This window comes from Chrysochloris asiatica, unplaced genomic scaffold (genome assembly GCF_000296735.1).
Source record: "Chrysochloris asiatica unplaced genomic scaffold, ChrAsi1.0 scaffold00025, whole genome shotgun sequence".
Lineage (NCBI taxonomy): Eukaryota > Metazoa > Chordata > Mammalia > Afrosoricida > Chrysochloridae > Chrysochloris > Chrysochloris asiatica.
The window spans coordinates 15,555,480-15,571,253 of NW_006408543.1; the positions used below are offsets into that span (position 1 = coordinate 15,555,480).

A 15,774-nucleotide genomic window follows, 5' to 3' on the forward strand; every position below is an offset into this window, starting at 1 on the left:
GTTCAAACCTACCTTGCAGTCCATAGCATCACTCCAGGACTCAATATTGTTGTTGTTGTTATGTGCCGTGGAGTCGGTTCCTACTCGTAGTGACCCTGTACAGGGTTTTCAAGGCTGTAAATCTTTACCAGAGCAGAAAGCCTCATGTTTCTCCCGTGGAACAGCTGGTAGTTTCGAACTGCTGACTCCATATAGATGGTTCTAAAAAGAGCATACTTCTTTGCTAGTAAAGCTAAACTATTGTTTGGTTTAAGAACTTTGGAGATATTTATGGTGTGAGCTTTAAAGGTGGTCTTGGGGCAGTAGTTTCAGAAGTGTTCGTTCATTCAGTCTCTGTGACTTGAGGAAGTCTAGATCCCGTGTACCTTGAGCGTATTTGTGTTACTGTTGTTATCCGATACATTTTATTTATAAGTAGGAAGGTTCTCATTAAAATAGCAGTAGAAGATACAGTTCAGTAAACACATAAACCAGTAGTGTAGGTTGTCTATGATGACTCTCAAGGCGTATGTATTATAGGTTACATGAGAGCATTTCAAAAAGCTCATGGAAAAATTCCATTATCTTTTCATTTCATTTTTCCATAAACTTTTTTTTTTTCATTGTGAATTGAGCATAAGTTAAAGCGCAGATCACCAGCCCCACATCGTCCATTACAATGACTGCCTTCCCCTCCATGTGCCACCGCCTTTTGCATTCATCCCTCCCCGGGTCTCCCGTAACCTTCATTGCTCGTCTCTCTCCCAAGCTACCCTGTATCTACCCTCTAGCCTGTGACTAACTTCCCCTTCCCTCCCACCCTGGTCACCATCACAGAACATTTCTTTTTTATCAAGGAAACCTTTTATTTTCCTCTCTTTTTGTTTCGACGTGAAGATGTTTTCATTTTATTTGGGGTTAACCCTGTAATTTATTAATTTATTTTTTATATTAAAAGAAGCGATGCTTGAAAAGCATGTGTCAGGTGAAAAAGTAGCACCTAGCTTTAAATTGATCAGTTATGATTACTTTATTGTTTATCATTATGACTGTGGTTCCTTCCTGGGTAGCTGCCTCTTTCTCCTTGTTGGCACAGTTGGGAGTATAGGATAGAAGACTGGGAGAACCAATCACTAATTTCCCCCCTTTTACTAAATATGTGATTATGAAGAATTGCGAAGCTACTTGAGAAACAAGAAGAGACGCTGCCCCGCCCTCCTGCGGTCCTGTGTGTTACTAACTCTGGGCCACGCCTCACCTACTTCTCTCTCTCTCCTCACCCTGGGCCCAGTTGTTGTTAAGTGCCGTCGAGTTGGTTCCAACTCACAGCAACCCTGTATTAGGTTTCCAAGCAGCAGGTGCTGGGTTTGAACCACCAACCCTGTGGTTAGCAGTCCTGTGCTTTTCCTACAGCACCTACCAGGAGCCTAGTCCCGGGTTGTTGCTAGATTACATTTGATCTGTGAATAATTTTAGTAAACGTCTCTAAAGGGAGAGTTGCCACTTTGTAAAGAGGGCTGTGTCTTGGGGGTATAGGGAGGATCCCCCTCCCCGCCATCGGCCCGTCCCTCCAGAGGTGGGCAGTATTGTGAACTCTTTTCCTCCCTTTAGGGAGAGGCTGACCAGGTGGCCCACGCCAGCTGCTCCTGACTCTCCCAGAGTCGACACGGTATTGGGACACTGTGCAGGGGACCCAGCACAGACTAGAACAGCTTGGTTCTCTATTCCAGGTGCAGGCAGGTACCTCATCCCCCACCCCCACCAGGTCTGCCGGACCGGACCAGCAGAACAGGATGTGCTTTGAGACCCTCAGAGTCTGTATGTTAACAGAACAAGGAGAATCCTTTTCATTTTCATCTTTGCAAACGTCTTTCCCCTCCGAATCACCCTGATTTTTACACAGCTCCAAAAACAGGTTTTTCTTGAAAATGCTCATTTTACAGATGAGAAAATAATCTGAGAGGTAACTCTAGCTGCTGGCTCATAGACACCGAGTCAGTAGCAGAGTCAGGATTCGAACTCAGGACTTCTAACTGTAGTCACCATTCAACAAAAGCAAATCCATACGCCCCACCTCCCCCCACACCTCTCAGCTCCTTTCCTGTTTGTTGATGGACTTACAGAGAAAACATTATTTCTGATGTTCATCGTGGGCTTCTCATTTGGGCTTAAAGTCCCCATGTGAACATCCTGAGCCCCCACCCCCTCCTCAGCCTCTCCTGGAATCCTGTCCTGGGCTTGGGGCATCTGAAAAAACTTGGGGAAGCGGATGCTCTAATAATCACTTGGGGCTTCTCCAAACGTCCTGTTGCCCTCCTGACTTAGGACTCGGGAGTTTTACTTTTCCACCAGCTCAGATCCAGGCTGTCCCTGGTTAACTTGTAGGGTCCCTTTCTAGGCCGGCAGGCTCCCCCATGGGACATTTGCCCTGGAGACAGTTCAGGCCTTTCTTCCTGTGAGCGGTGATTGAATGGTGCAAGGAGCTCATGCTCCCAACAATTTGTTTGGTAATTCTAAGACTCTTGTGAAAAATGCATGAGGCCTGCTACACAATCGGGTCAGCTGAAAAACTTGGAAGAAAATCCACTTGTGACTCAGGAGGCGATTGGAGATGGATCTCTCCAAGGACAAATTCTTCTGTTAACACTAAGGTTTTCATCCCGGGTCCAAGGCTGCCTGGCGCCTCTGGTCAGATCTATCCCACTGTGCCACTGCGGTTTCTTTCCTATTCTTTCGCTCATGAATTTGGCTTGGATTCAGATCTTCATGACTCTGGGTTCTATCTTCAAAAGTTGCTGCCCTAGTGCAGAAAAGTGGAGCCAGAACCAGCCTAGTATTGTTCAGCAACTGTGATGACCTGGGGTGGGGACACTACAGGTGAGGAGTGAGCTGGCTAGCCCTGACTTCAGCAGTGTCTGTTGTTGGGGGATTGGGCCAGCCCATTGTAATTGGACGCTCTGGTTTTGCCTCCTTTGTGAAAGGGCAGGCATTGAATAAGTATGTCTTTGCTTGTTGTTTGTCTTGCTCCATATGGGGCTGTCTGCTGGTTTTAGAGCAGCTCCCAGCAGCCCTGAAGTCACCCTCTGTAGGCTGGTCCTGTGATTACTTAGTTTATATAGACTCTCAGAACTAGATCCTTAAAGTTCCTCTGCAGAGGCTGCTGAAAATGAAGAGAACTTAAAACATTTACTGATGAAGATCCAAGACCACAGCCTTCAGTATGGATTGCATTTCAATGTAAAGAAAAACAAAAATCCTCACCCCTGGACCAATAAACAACATTCTCATTAACGGAGAAAAGATTGACGTTGTCAGGGAAGCAGCAGAAAAGAAATCAGACAACATACTGCATTAGCTAACTCTGTTGCACAAGACCTTTTTAAAGTGTTGAAGAGCAAAGATGTCAACTTGAGGACTAAAGTGCGCCTGACCCAAGCCATGACATTTTCAATAACATCATATGCATGCGAAAGCTGGACAGTGAAAATAAGGAAGACTGTAGAAGAATTGATGCATTTGAGTTAAGGTGTTGGAGGAAAATACTGAAGGTGCCATGAGCTGCCAAAAGAACCAATAGATCCGTTCTGGAAGAAGTGCAGCCAGAGTGCTCCTTGGAGGCCAAGATGGCCAAACTTCGTCTCTCATACTTCAGACATCTTGTAAGGAGGGAGCAGTCGCTGGAGAAGGATATCGTGTTTGGTAAGGTGGTGGGTCAGAGAAAAAGAGGAAGACCCCCAATGAGATGGATTGGCCAGGTGGCAGCATCAGTGGGCTCAAGCGTTAGGTTGGCCCAGGATCAGGTGTTTTGTTCTGTTGTGCATAGGGTCAGAACCTAACAACCACAGTGATTGCCCCCATGCCAGAGACGAGGACACTGAGACCCAGTGGAACCAGGTACTTCTCAGCATGACACCGGGAGGGATAGTGGGGAGCCTTGATGTCTCGGCCCCTGGTCCATTCCTCTGGCCCTGCGCCAGGCTGCTTCCCGGTGTGTTTGAGGTGAGGACAGGGAAGGATCATAACCCAGGCTGGGAATTCAGCAATGGAGTCCATGAAATCAGCGTGTGGACGGAAGGCTGTTCAGGGTTCACTTCTCTTTGCACATGGGCTGCCCATGAAATTTGCCTGTTGTGCTTACTGAGTAGATAACCTTGTCCCGTTGATTTCGTATGGTGGAGAGGGACCTGTGAATGACATGCTTTCTCATGGAAGCATGGATCTTGTTCAAAAGAGCAACAGAGAGATGTTATGTTGACTTCGACTCGCAGAACGCCATGCAACAGAGCAGAGCTGCTCTTTAGAATTTTCTGGGGTGTAATGCGGGTTAATGCACTGGACTGCAAGGTCATTTTGACCCCCAAGGTCAGCGGCGCAAGCTCAGCAGCTGTTCCTCAGAAACCCTACACAGGGTTGTTGTGAGTCGGAACCGAATCTATGGCACTTAACAACAACAAATCCTTACCGAAGCAGATCGCCAGGTATTTCTTCTACAGAGCGTCTGCGTGGGTTCAAAGTGCTTAACTACTGTGCTACCAAGGCTCTTAGAGTGGTGGTGGTTGGTGTTAAAGTGCTGTTGCTTCCAACTCTTAGCGACCGTCTGTAGGGTTTCTGAGGAGCAGCTGGTGTGTTTGAACTGCCAACCTCGCAGTTAGTAGTCCATTGCCTCTTCTACAGTGCCACACCAGAACTCCTTGAGAGGGATTGTAGTTGTTGTTGCTAAGTGTCACTGAGTTGTTTCTGAACCATAGCGGCTCTGTATAGGATTTCCTAGGAGTGGCTGGTGGGTTTGAACAGCTGACCTAGTGGTTCACAGTCCAGTGCTGATCTTACAGCACCAAACCAGGACTCCACAAATAACTGCCCTCACATGTAAGGTGGGGACAGAGACACTGGGTAATGGCTGCGATGCTCAGAGGCAGCGTTGGAAACTCAAGTCGTCCTCACACCCCGAGTGCCTGAGCCCACATGGTCTCCCACCTGAGGCTCCTGGCGCGTTCTGTAATGATACAGTGGCACAGGTGGGTCCCTCAAGAGGAAGAAGTTAAGAAGGCAGTTTGTGTGCTGCCTTGGGGTTTTTATAATTATTTTTTAAGCTGTCAGAGAAAAAGACAACAGCCTGATGCTCTGGTGTGAAAAGTACAGCGGGGGTGGGAGTGTGGGCAGGAGGATTTCAGAATTTCATGGGAAACAGGCATGAATGTCTGGGTTTTGTGATGCACACTCTTGAAAAGGAATTGTACACATAAAACAAACAAACAAAAAAAACATTCACTAGGTACCAAAATGGGTTCACCAAAAAAAAAAAGATGTCCATATCGAGCATTCGTTTTGCTGCTAGGGTTTACTGGAAGCATCGTGGGTGGCTTTCCCCTGGCCTCTTGCTCTTCTCCCAGACTGGTCCTGTGGGCTGGGCGTGGAGAGGTGACAATGTCAGCCCCAGCAAGCTGGTGACAGATCGTCCCTAAGCCCAGCTGTCTCCCAGAGACCCTGTACTCCCACTCAGTGGTTTTGTCCTTAGAATTGAGGCATTTCAGAGCTGGAGCCATGGCCTTGTTTGCCGGGTCTGGCTGACTGAGGTGGGTTGGAGCTCCTATGTTCCAAGTGGATGGCAGGACCAGGTCTCAGGGACCTCCTTTCTCTCCACCCATGTTTTTTTTCCCAGAAATACTCTGCCCCTTGTATTTGTTGCTGAATTCTGGCATAGATAACAGTCTCTGTTTCTCCGCTTGGATTGCTGCCATTTCTCCCCAAGAAGACTAAGCTGCTTACCGATTGGTTTAGTCACCACTTCCCTTGCATTCCCATAGTGCCTACCGTGCAGCCTGGAGATGGTGAATATATAGACAAGTCTCACTTCAGCTGGACAAGGTGTGGCATTTATCATGCCCACATCTTCCTACGGAGCTTTTAATGAATCCCAGCGGCCGTTTCACCCCTCGTCTGCCGTGGCCTCAGGATCCATTCAGTACCTGCGTTTGGGCACTCACCATTGGTGGTGTGTAATCAGCACCGGGCAGAGATCTGGTTTCAGGTGCGGCTTCATCCAAGGCTCAGACAATGCAACCCGAGCCTGGTCTTTCGCCTTTGCTCAACTGTTGTCTCCATTGGGGCCACGTGTCTGGGTTTTGGCTCAGTCTGGCCTTCCCCACAAGAGCAGGCAACGACCAGGGTCCAACCTCCAAGATTCGTCTTTCTCCTGGAGTGCTGGTGAAGAGACTCTTGTGAGCCGTACTCTGATTGGACTGACTGGGGTCACATGCTGGTTCCTGACCCAGAGTGTGGCATACTCTGATTGGCCTAGCTGAAAGCATGTGCTCTCTGGTGGGTCTGAACCTATGAAGGCATTGTCTCAACACTGTGTGATGCCCCAAAGAGAACGCAGGACAGGTGGGGAGGGGGCAGAGAGGGATTGATGTAACACCCCTCTCTCTACTCAAGGCATAAAACCCTGCTCACCTTCCTCCGTCCAGCACCAGCCTCCCCTCTCTAACCAGGCGTGGCTTTCGTTTCAGGAGTACATCGATGCCCACCCCGAGACCATTGTCTTGGACCCTCTTCCTGCCATCAGGACCCTGCTGGACCGCTCCAAGTCCTACGAGCTCATCCGGAAGATCGAGGCCTATATGAAAGGTACGGCAGGAGAGATCTGCAGCCCAGCAAGATGGCTGTGTCCTGGGATAGGGCATAGCTGAGCTCCGTGCAGGAGAACATTCTGGGGAGGCGCTTTTTTTGTGCCTCTGTGGCTGGCAGAGCCAGGAAAGAAAGGACCTCAGTGTGCTCTCTGGGGAGCGCCCCCAGCCACTTGAGCAGGGCTTTGTTCTATTGTGTTGAGCCCATGGGTGGCAGGGTGGTGGAGAAATGTCCCGGTCACACACAGCACTCAGAGGACCTGGGTGCATGTAGAATAGCTCAACAGCAGGCGAGGGGAATTATGTAACTCCAGGAAAGAGACAAACAAGGAATTAGTGGCCTTTAATCAAACACATGGAGATCTGTCATGAGGCAGCTGAGTCTCTCGGGGCACACTGTGTTCTCACAGGCGGGAGCCTCCCTCTTCATGGGGGGAGCCTCTCCTGCTAGTGGCAGCCTCTCATTCTCATTCCCTGAGGACACATTCTCCCCAGCTCCCAGGGCAGGGCAGCTGGAGAGGAGAGCAGGCCATATTGCCTCTCCAAGGTGTTTGTTTATGTGAGCAGGGCTTTCTGGAAAGATTCTCATTAACAGGAGCCTTCTAGTTTTCCTGGCCTGCGTCAAGAGTTCCTTTATTTGATTTTAAGAAATAGTTCTTTGCCCAAGCCCTGGACTGTATGAAGATTCATCTTACAGGAGGGGTTGGAGGGGCAGTCCCCTAGAGCTCCCCTTGTCCTGCCATGTCATCTGTTGATGGCCTGAAGGTGCTATCTTGAACTCTGGTCCAGGTGATGACTTGGTCCAGGGCCTGTTTTGTGTAGTGGATGGAGAGGGGCTCTCAGGCCCGTTTTGGGAGGACAGAGCTGCGTTTCCTAGGTTGGCACTGTGTGTCTATATTGGGAGATATTCTTGCTCTCAGTACTCACAGAGGTGGGCACAGTGATCTTCCTCAGATCACATTGTACATTGACCAGGCAGAGGCTCTGACTGGTCAGCAGGCACACCAGGGTCTCAGCTAGCCTTGAGCAGGTCTTCTAGCTCAAGATCCTTAGCTCCTGAGGCCTCACCTTGACTTTCATGCCCTTGTATCCATTATTTAATCAGCTTGAAATTCTGAGTTCCTTGGAGAAGCCCTGGGGGCCCTTGACATGGTAGTGTCAGCCCAGGAGGGTGAGGGTCCTTGGTTCTCTGTCTCAGGAGCATGACCTGGGGAGGAGTTACACCTTGCTGTCCTAGAAGGGGGTCTCCACACCTTTCCCCGTGGCTGCCTGGCTCTTCCCAGTCTGGTATAGAGCATGGAACGCTAGCTCCAGGCGGGGGAGGTATGGCAGCGCTCCTTTGCTCTAGGGTAGTTCTTCTCTCTTGCATTCCTTTTCTGGGACCACCTCTACTCCAGTCTGCCCCTGGAAAGGAAACCCACCACATCCCAGGAGGTGTTTGGTGGACAACAACTACGTGTGTGGGGACAAGAAGGCCTGCCCCTGCCTCTGCTCGGAGCAGAGATGAGCAGGAGAAGGCCTGTTTGACGCCCTCGCCATGTTCACAGAAACCAAACCAAGCCCACACCCGGTGCCATCAAGTCAGTTCCAACTCACAGGGACCCAGCAGGGCAGCATGGAATTGCCCCAGAGGGTTTCTGAGGCTGCAGTCCATGGAAGCAGATTGCTCCATCTTGGTTATCTCACAGCAGCTAGTGTGTTCCAACCGCTGACGTTTTCATTAGCAGGTTCCTTTCATGTTCCCAGATGTTGTTACGTGTCATGGAGTCAGTTCCGACTCATAGTGACCCTGTCTAAGGTTTCCAAGAAGTGGCTGATGAGTTTGAACCACCGACCTTGTGGCTCAAACTGACCTTGCGATCCATTCCGTGCCATACCAGACTCCTTCATTTTCCTTAGAAGGAATGATTTCTGGGGGGATTGGGCTTTGTCAGCTAAGGACACAGGTTTTAGAGTGAGACAGGTTAAGCCGCAGTCTGGGTCCAGTTAGCTTTGTGGCCTTGGGCAAGTCCCTTAACCTGGCCCTGTCTGTTTCCTGTACCAAGGTATTGAAATCAACCCAGCAGACATCAGCCATGGACTGAAGTGGGCAGGTTGAGGGCCAGCAGTGAGCTCAAGGGGTCAAGTTCAAATCCATGTGCCTCTCACTTGTCTGCTATTGGTGCTCACAGTCTCTGAGCCCAAGCCATCTCTCGGGTGGACATCACAGTTAGAGGTCAGAGAGGCAAGGGGGTCTGACTTTCACATGGGGTCTCACTCTGGCTGATGAGTTCTGGCTTTAGCTTAATGGAGCCAGGCCACCAGAGAAGACTTCTGGGCGGGGGTGGGACATGGAGGAGAATTTTAATGGAGAGTGGTGTGTGTTTACACTAGGCCACGACACCGACACCTTGACACCTTACGAGAGAGCAATTTCTGCTGATGAGCTTCCTTCAGAAGGTGGCAGAGGTGTGACTGGACCGTGGGGGTGGCAGTGGGCATTCACCGGCCACCGGGTCAGAGCAGGGGGGCTGTTGTGTGTCATATGCAGATGTGGACCTAGTTCCAGGCAACCAGTGAAGGCGTTGGAGCTAGGAGTAAGGAGTTCAGAGGACTTCGTGGGCAGACCAGCCCAGACATAGCCTGGAGACAGGTTCTCGGACTCTTACCTGGGGGTTGACAGGTGTCCATAGCCTGCAGTGGACAGTGACCCACACCTAACCACAGACAGGAAATGTTCTGGTGAGACCCAGTCTGTTGGGCCCATGGAACCTGGAGCCCAGGTGCCATCTGCTAAAAGAGCCCTGGGAGGACCCCGTACCTCCCAGGCCCAGCAAAAGCCTGCTGACCAAACCCTGTGGGCAGCTGTGGCTCTTGGCCAGCAGGAAATGGCCTGTGGGTGGCCGTGACTGCTGCACCCTGACTTTCTTAGTGCGCACACCAAGCTTACTTGTTTTTTTCCAGAGGGGGCAGGGCTGGGTTTCCTGGAGCTCTTTCCTGCCCACCTTGGGATGCCGGGGGCTGGTCTCTGTAGTGTCCCAAGGCCTGTCTTGCCAGTGGCCTGGCTGCTCCTCTGAGCAAACCCATAGGACCTGCTTCAGGAGGAGCCTCCCCTCCCCCTCGGCCAGTTCCTCACACATCGAATCTGGAGGCACAAAGCCCTTAGAAACGGTCTATAAACGTCTGTCACTGCCCTAACGTTCATTCTCCTAGATAATTATACCCATCCCAGTGACGTCGCTTTTGTGTTGGGAGACCCCCTAAAGTTGTCCCTGTTCCCACGCCGGCTGACTTGTACTGCTGTCTTACTGCTGGGTGCTGTGGGGAAGGCAGGTTGCGCTGGGGTGGAGGTGGCTACTGCGGCGCTGCCTGGGTGATGGGCCCTGGTACACAGGGAAGTTCTTCTGGGAATGAGGTCGACCCGTGGGAGAGATGGACACTCCAAGCCACGGAGGCCTCTTTCAGCCTCAGGGAGACTGGGAGGCTAGACGCGCTCCTTCCTCACCTGTCTGGGTACCTGGTCTGTGTTTGTATGGTGGGTGCCACCTCCATTCCACACTCCCAGGGCTCATCCTCAGTCCAGAGCCCCAAGACCTGCCAGTCTCACTGGGTCCCCTCGGATGGGTCAGCTGGGGTTCATATTATTGCCACAACAGAAGTGGAAGAGAACGCTGGCTTTGAGAAGCTTGACCTACGCTTCTCTCACCTGTAAAAGTGCCAGGGAAGGTCACCCAATGCTTGTGGAGGGACAAGCCAACTGCTTCCAGCTTACTGTTCATCCATGGTGGGCCTTCTGTGGTCCAAGATGGTGGCTAGATGTAGACTAGGATGGAGAGGAGGAAGGAGCTGAAAGAAGCAAAGAGCAACAATCACTGGGTACCTTTTATGGAAGGTCCTAGAAGCTCTACACATTACTGTGCTCATAGCTCATTGGCAGAACTGAGCCACAGGCCATCTTGAGCTGCAAAGGAGTCTGGGAAATGTACTTCTTATTCTGAGCAGCCATGTGTCCAGCTTAAATTCAAGAGTTGTGTCCTCCTGGAAGAAAGGAGAGCCAAGTTTTGGGGGGCAGGGAACTGGTGGTCTGCCACACCGACCCTCTGAGATGGGGACTTCAGCCTGGGGTTCTACCTTTCTCAGGTCACTGATACTTGGAATGGTCCATCTCATCCAGCTGACGGCTGTGGACAACAGCAAGGCCCCTCCAGGCAGCTTCTGTAAATGGGAGGGAGAATGACTCACCATTCGCTTGCCCTGAGCACCTTGGCCAGGTTTCCCTAGATGACTACTTCTGGGCTTAGCCCCTTGGGGACATGCCTGTCCCCATGGCCACATCCATCCCACACCTTAGGAGGGCAGAAGTTCAGGCAGCCTGGTTTCCGGGTCCAATCAAACCAAGCATAGGAGCTTCCTGTGAGTGAAACACTACCCTGGGTGGGGAGGCTTGGGAGGGAAGGAGGCCCAGGTGACAAACTGAGTTGACTGATGTGCATTGGTGGCCGTTTCTCTTGCTGGTGACCCCTTTGCTGCACAGGGTTGGCATGTGGAGGTGGATGCTTCAAGGCTCAGAGTCTACCCAGGAAGGCCCTGGGACATGACTGCCAAGAGGCATATGGATTTGACACCGGAGCCCCAGGTGGTGACGGATGCAAACGTGGCTTTGAGTTGAGGTTTTGGGTGAGGGGTGGCTCACTGTTCTCCTTCCCTAGAATCTCCCGACTTGAGTTTGCTCTAGGTGACCGCTGAGGGTGCCAGGCCTAGGGTGGGAGCAGGAGGAGGGTAGGGATGCAGGACAGATGGAGAGTTTCTGCCCCTGGGTTCATTGGAATTTAATCAGGAGGCATCTTGGAGATGGTTTGGAAGCTGGAGTGAAGTGGAGTAATCTAGACCTCGAGTGAATCAAAAATCACGTTCCTTAGGCCTTAGAGCCAGGCAGGAATAACGCCACAGATCATCCATCTGGGGGTGCACTCAAAGTGGGGGGGCCCTTGGTGAGCTGCATCGGGGTGGGGGCATCCCCAGGGGGGACAGGAGCCGTGAGGCTAGAGTACTGGGGGACACAGACCAGATACACGTCCCCTGGTGCACTGCTCCCAAGTTGGGCTGACTTCCAGCCCCTCAGGAAAATGCCCCAAACTTGTTGGGGGTGAGGGTCTTGAAGAGTTGGCACTGCCCATGTTTGGCAGACAAATGGGTGGTACCTGGTGCAGTTAACTCCCTCTTGGCTACATGTAACCTGAGTTAGCAGCCTGCTCAGCTCATCGAACCTTGGCCAAGGTGGGCACAGGGGCATGGGGATGAAGTGTAGACCCCTTTGGGAAGTGCACTTGGCTCCCTGTCCTGGACTTTGGGGGACAGGTTGGAGAAACCCGATCCTAGTATTGGAGTCCAGGACTTTCTGCTGCCCAGGCAAGAGCCCACGTGCCCCCAACACCAAGTGTAGACCCTTGCCTGACATCAGCAGGCAGCTAGGTGTGAATCCTGGCCCTGCCTTGGAGAGCCCTTCTAGGCCTCCTTTATGCCCACTGCAAAGTGGAGGGGCCTCCATTTCCCAAGGAGTCATGCACAACAAATGAAGTGTCCATCCTGGGCTCTGGGGCCTGGCCTGGGCTGCCCCTTCTGCCTCGTCACCCTTCCCAGCACATCCACAGTGTCTCCCTCCCCCCTCCTCTCCCCCCCCTTCCAGATGAGACAAGATGAGGTTTCAAAGCTGCAGGTTTTCAAGCCAAGCTCTGGCTTGACAAGCAAGCTGACCCACCCTCCATGATGCCGGACACCCCATTTGCTGCTAATTCTCCAATTCCCATCCCATCCCTGGGTGGGATCTGTTCCTGATCAGAGACCATACCTACTTTTGGGGTACCTAGAGCCCAGCCCACCTGTGCTGGTAACTCCCTCCTGCACCTCACCCTTCCCCGCTTGCTCTCAGCTGAGACAGGTTCCCTGCAGGACAGAATCGGGTCATATCCAGACCCCTTCCTAGGCATTTGGGGGTGTTGACGCAGAAGTCTCATCACAAAGATGCTGGACTCCCAGGCAGAAGGGCCTAGGTCCCTTCCTTCTAAACCTTATGTGCAGAAGTGTGACAGTGTGCGGTGTTGGTTTGATAGGGGTGGGGGGTGGGGGCTAAGAGGGGGTCTTCATTTTTCTAACTCCTCATTATTGTCTGTTACTGCTAAGTGCCATCAAGTCAATTCAGACTTACAGTGACCCTGTATAGGGTTTCTAAGGAACAACTGCTGAGTTTGAACCACTGACTTTGTGGTTAGCAGTCCACTGCTGGTCCTACAGCACCACAACACACGGTGTATCTATAGAGCGCCCCTAATAAACTAGACCCCGAGCCAGGTGTGGGGTTCATCATCGTATATCCCCCTCCTCCAATCCTGTGATGGCAGTCCTGGGTCATAGGGTCATACACATCAGAGGAGAAAAACGTCAGGGTCTCCCCATCCAGTTCCTACCCCCACCTTCATTTTACAGACCAGTAGCCAAGTCTTCCCCTCCCCTGACACATACACTTTGCTGCAGCTTCTACAGAGCGCTGAGATTTGGGCAGTGGGGGCTGACCCTGTGTCCTGGACCTGGAGGGACAGCGACACCCTGCTTCCGACCGGGGCTGGGTCTGCCAGGTCAGAATAGGGATCTGATGACGCCCTCCCAAGAAAGAGTGAGTGTGTCTCCCACCTTCTTAGAACTTCGCAGGACGCAGCTTCCCAAGGACCATGGCCCTCCGGATAGGACCACCAGGCTGATGCTGGGCCCCATTGCTCATGCCCTCACGGTGCCATAGCTTTCCTGATAAGGGTGTCACCTCCCCTGGCACCAACTAGCTCTTTTGTAGTTGGGTCCCAGCGCCTGGCAGAGACGAACCCATGCCAAGCCCTCTGCCAAGTTGCTCGCTCCCTCAGCCCCAAGTATGGCGAGAGCTCCTCTGGTATGTACCTGGCCAAGACCCCATCCCTCAGGTTTGAAATAGCTTCCCTGGTATAGATGTAAAGCAGGCTCTCCAAACATACTTGATCAGAAAGTACCTGACAACGTCAGTCACGTACACTTTAGTGTGAATTTAAGGTTCATCCAATGTCTTTCCAGCCGAAAGAGACTTTGGGCTCTTACAGCTCCCAGGACAGTTGCTCTTCTTCCTTCTTTATAGAGAGGAGGGAGGCTCAGAGAAGTTGCAGGACTGATCCAGGGCTACTCAGCTGACAACTGGCCTTCTGACCCTCAGTCCAGCGCTGTCTCATCTGGGGACCCACGCTGCTGCTGTGACTATTCAGCAGCAAATAGTTCATAGCTGCAGTGAACCTCAGCTATCCTGTCTGTAAAACGGGCATGTTTTGACACCTTCCTGGTAAGGGTGTAAGGATTAAATGCAGTTATTTGTTAAAACAGTTGCCAGGTCAGTTCCGACTCATGGTGCCACCTTGTGTTGCAGGGTAGAATTACATGTCACAGGGTTTTCAGTACCTTGACCTTTTAGACGCAGGTTTCCTGGGTCTGCCTTTTGAAGCAGCTTCTGTGTAGGTGTGGAATATGAGGGGACTTAAAAACGTGTGTGGAAAAATCCCATTGACTTCTCATTCCATTTTTCCACAAACGTTTGGAAAGATCCCTTGTAGATGTTAGCAGTTAACGTTTCCGACCGTGCTGTTATCCTCTGAGTAGTAGTATGCCAGCCTCTTGGTGCACTTTGTCCCCATGAGATCAGGCCTCTCCTACCTGCCCTTCCCAAGTGCCTGGCCCCATACTGGTCAGTGCATATTCATGGAGAACGTGTAGAGGGGTTTTCGTATCTTGATTGGTCTTTTTATTTAACTAATCTCCAGGCCTTATTAGCATCCTGCCTGCAGTTCCCAATACCTTTTACTGGTCCAGGAGCTGATCCTCCGGTATAGGTTTGTCCTTTTGACTTTGGTATTTGGGATAACATTTATTTGTTTGTAGAACATCCCTCACTGCGTTGGTCTAACGTTTACTGACAATTGTTGAGTCAGTTCCTACTCATAGCAACCCTTTGCACAACAGGAAACACTGCCCGATCCTATGGCATCCCCACAGTTGTTTGGTTTGAGCCCACAGCTGCTGTTACTGACTTAGTCCATCTTCGTTGGGAGTCTTCCTCTTTTTCGCCGACCACCCACTTTACCAAGCATGATGTCCTTCTCCAGGGACTGATCCCTCCTAGTAACATGTCTGAAGTATGATTATGAGTAATTTATGATTTGGGTATTATGTTTGGGGCAGGAGCACTGTGATACATCTCTTGTCTCTGGCCACTCCACAGCACCATCTCTTGGTCATTGACAAGTGTCCTGTGTTTCTCATCACTCTTGTAACATCCATTGCTGGCTCTTGCCTGCAACAGTTTTTGCAGCCCAGTGGTCATGGCATAGAACATTACAAACTGAACGTGCTCCCTCCACCCCAGCCACACTGGAAAGTGGTGGGCCCATTGGGTCAGTCATCCACAACCCCTTCCCCCCCCCCCCCCCCCCACACACACACACAGGGCACCATGAGGACACCATGCTGAACTTTGGTATGGTTCTTGTTTGCAAAAACAAAAGGAAGGCAGAGATGCATACATAGATAAAGAGATGTAGCTTGCACACACGTCTCTTTGTGGTGGGACTTCTCAGCACTTCTCATGCACTCGTGAGAATCCTCATTATCCCCGAGCTCCAGAGGAACTGGGTGTCACCATCCATGGCAAGATGCGCTGGGTCTACATGTTCCAATAAGAAGGACAATAGTTCATTGGGCATCTTAGACATTGGCTACCAAAAATGGGGGTCTAAGGGCACGAAGTGTCTGGCTTACAAGTTTTCAAGAGTGTGCTTAGTTTCAGAATGAGGAGGGTAAGGCAAATATCTACTGAATGGTTTTCCTCTTGTCTAGATGGGTCTGGTGAAAGGAGAAAGGGGATAGGATTCTTTTGATTCTATAATGAGTAATTGTTATGACTAACTGCAATAGTCACACCTGTAAAGGTAGAAGTTGGGGGGAAAAGCAGGGAGTAGTTCATCTTTCCTTCCAGGAACAGAGGACCCTAGGACCACCCAAAGGGCAGAGCGTGAGCAGAGTGTGGGATCCTAACTAGAAAAGCAGGGACACCAGAGACTAAAGCAGAGGCGATGGCATATAGAGAGCTGAGAGTGCAGCTGAGGACTCTAGACCCAGGGAA

General features: G+C 51.2%; 1 protein-coding gene across 1 annotated transcript in view; it reads left to right on the forward strand.

Annotated features, from left to right (window-relative positions):
- ITPK1 (inositol-tetrakisphosphate 1-kinase) overlaps positions 1–15,774 on the forward strand; it is a 172,510-nt gene that overhangs the window by 122,319 nt on the left and 34,417 nt on the right. The window contains exon 4 of the mRNA XM_006839559.1: positions 6,492–6,609. Within this exon, the coding sequence (XP_006839622.1) occupies positions 6,492–6,609 (118 nt within the window). The remainder of the gene's footprint in view (positions 1–6,491; positions 6,610–15,774) is intronic.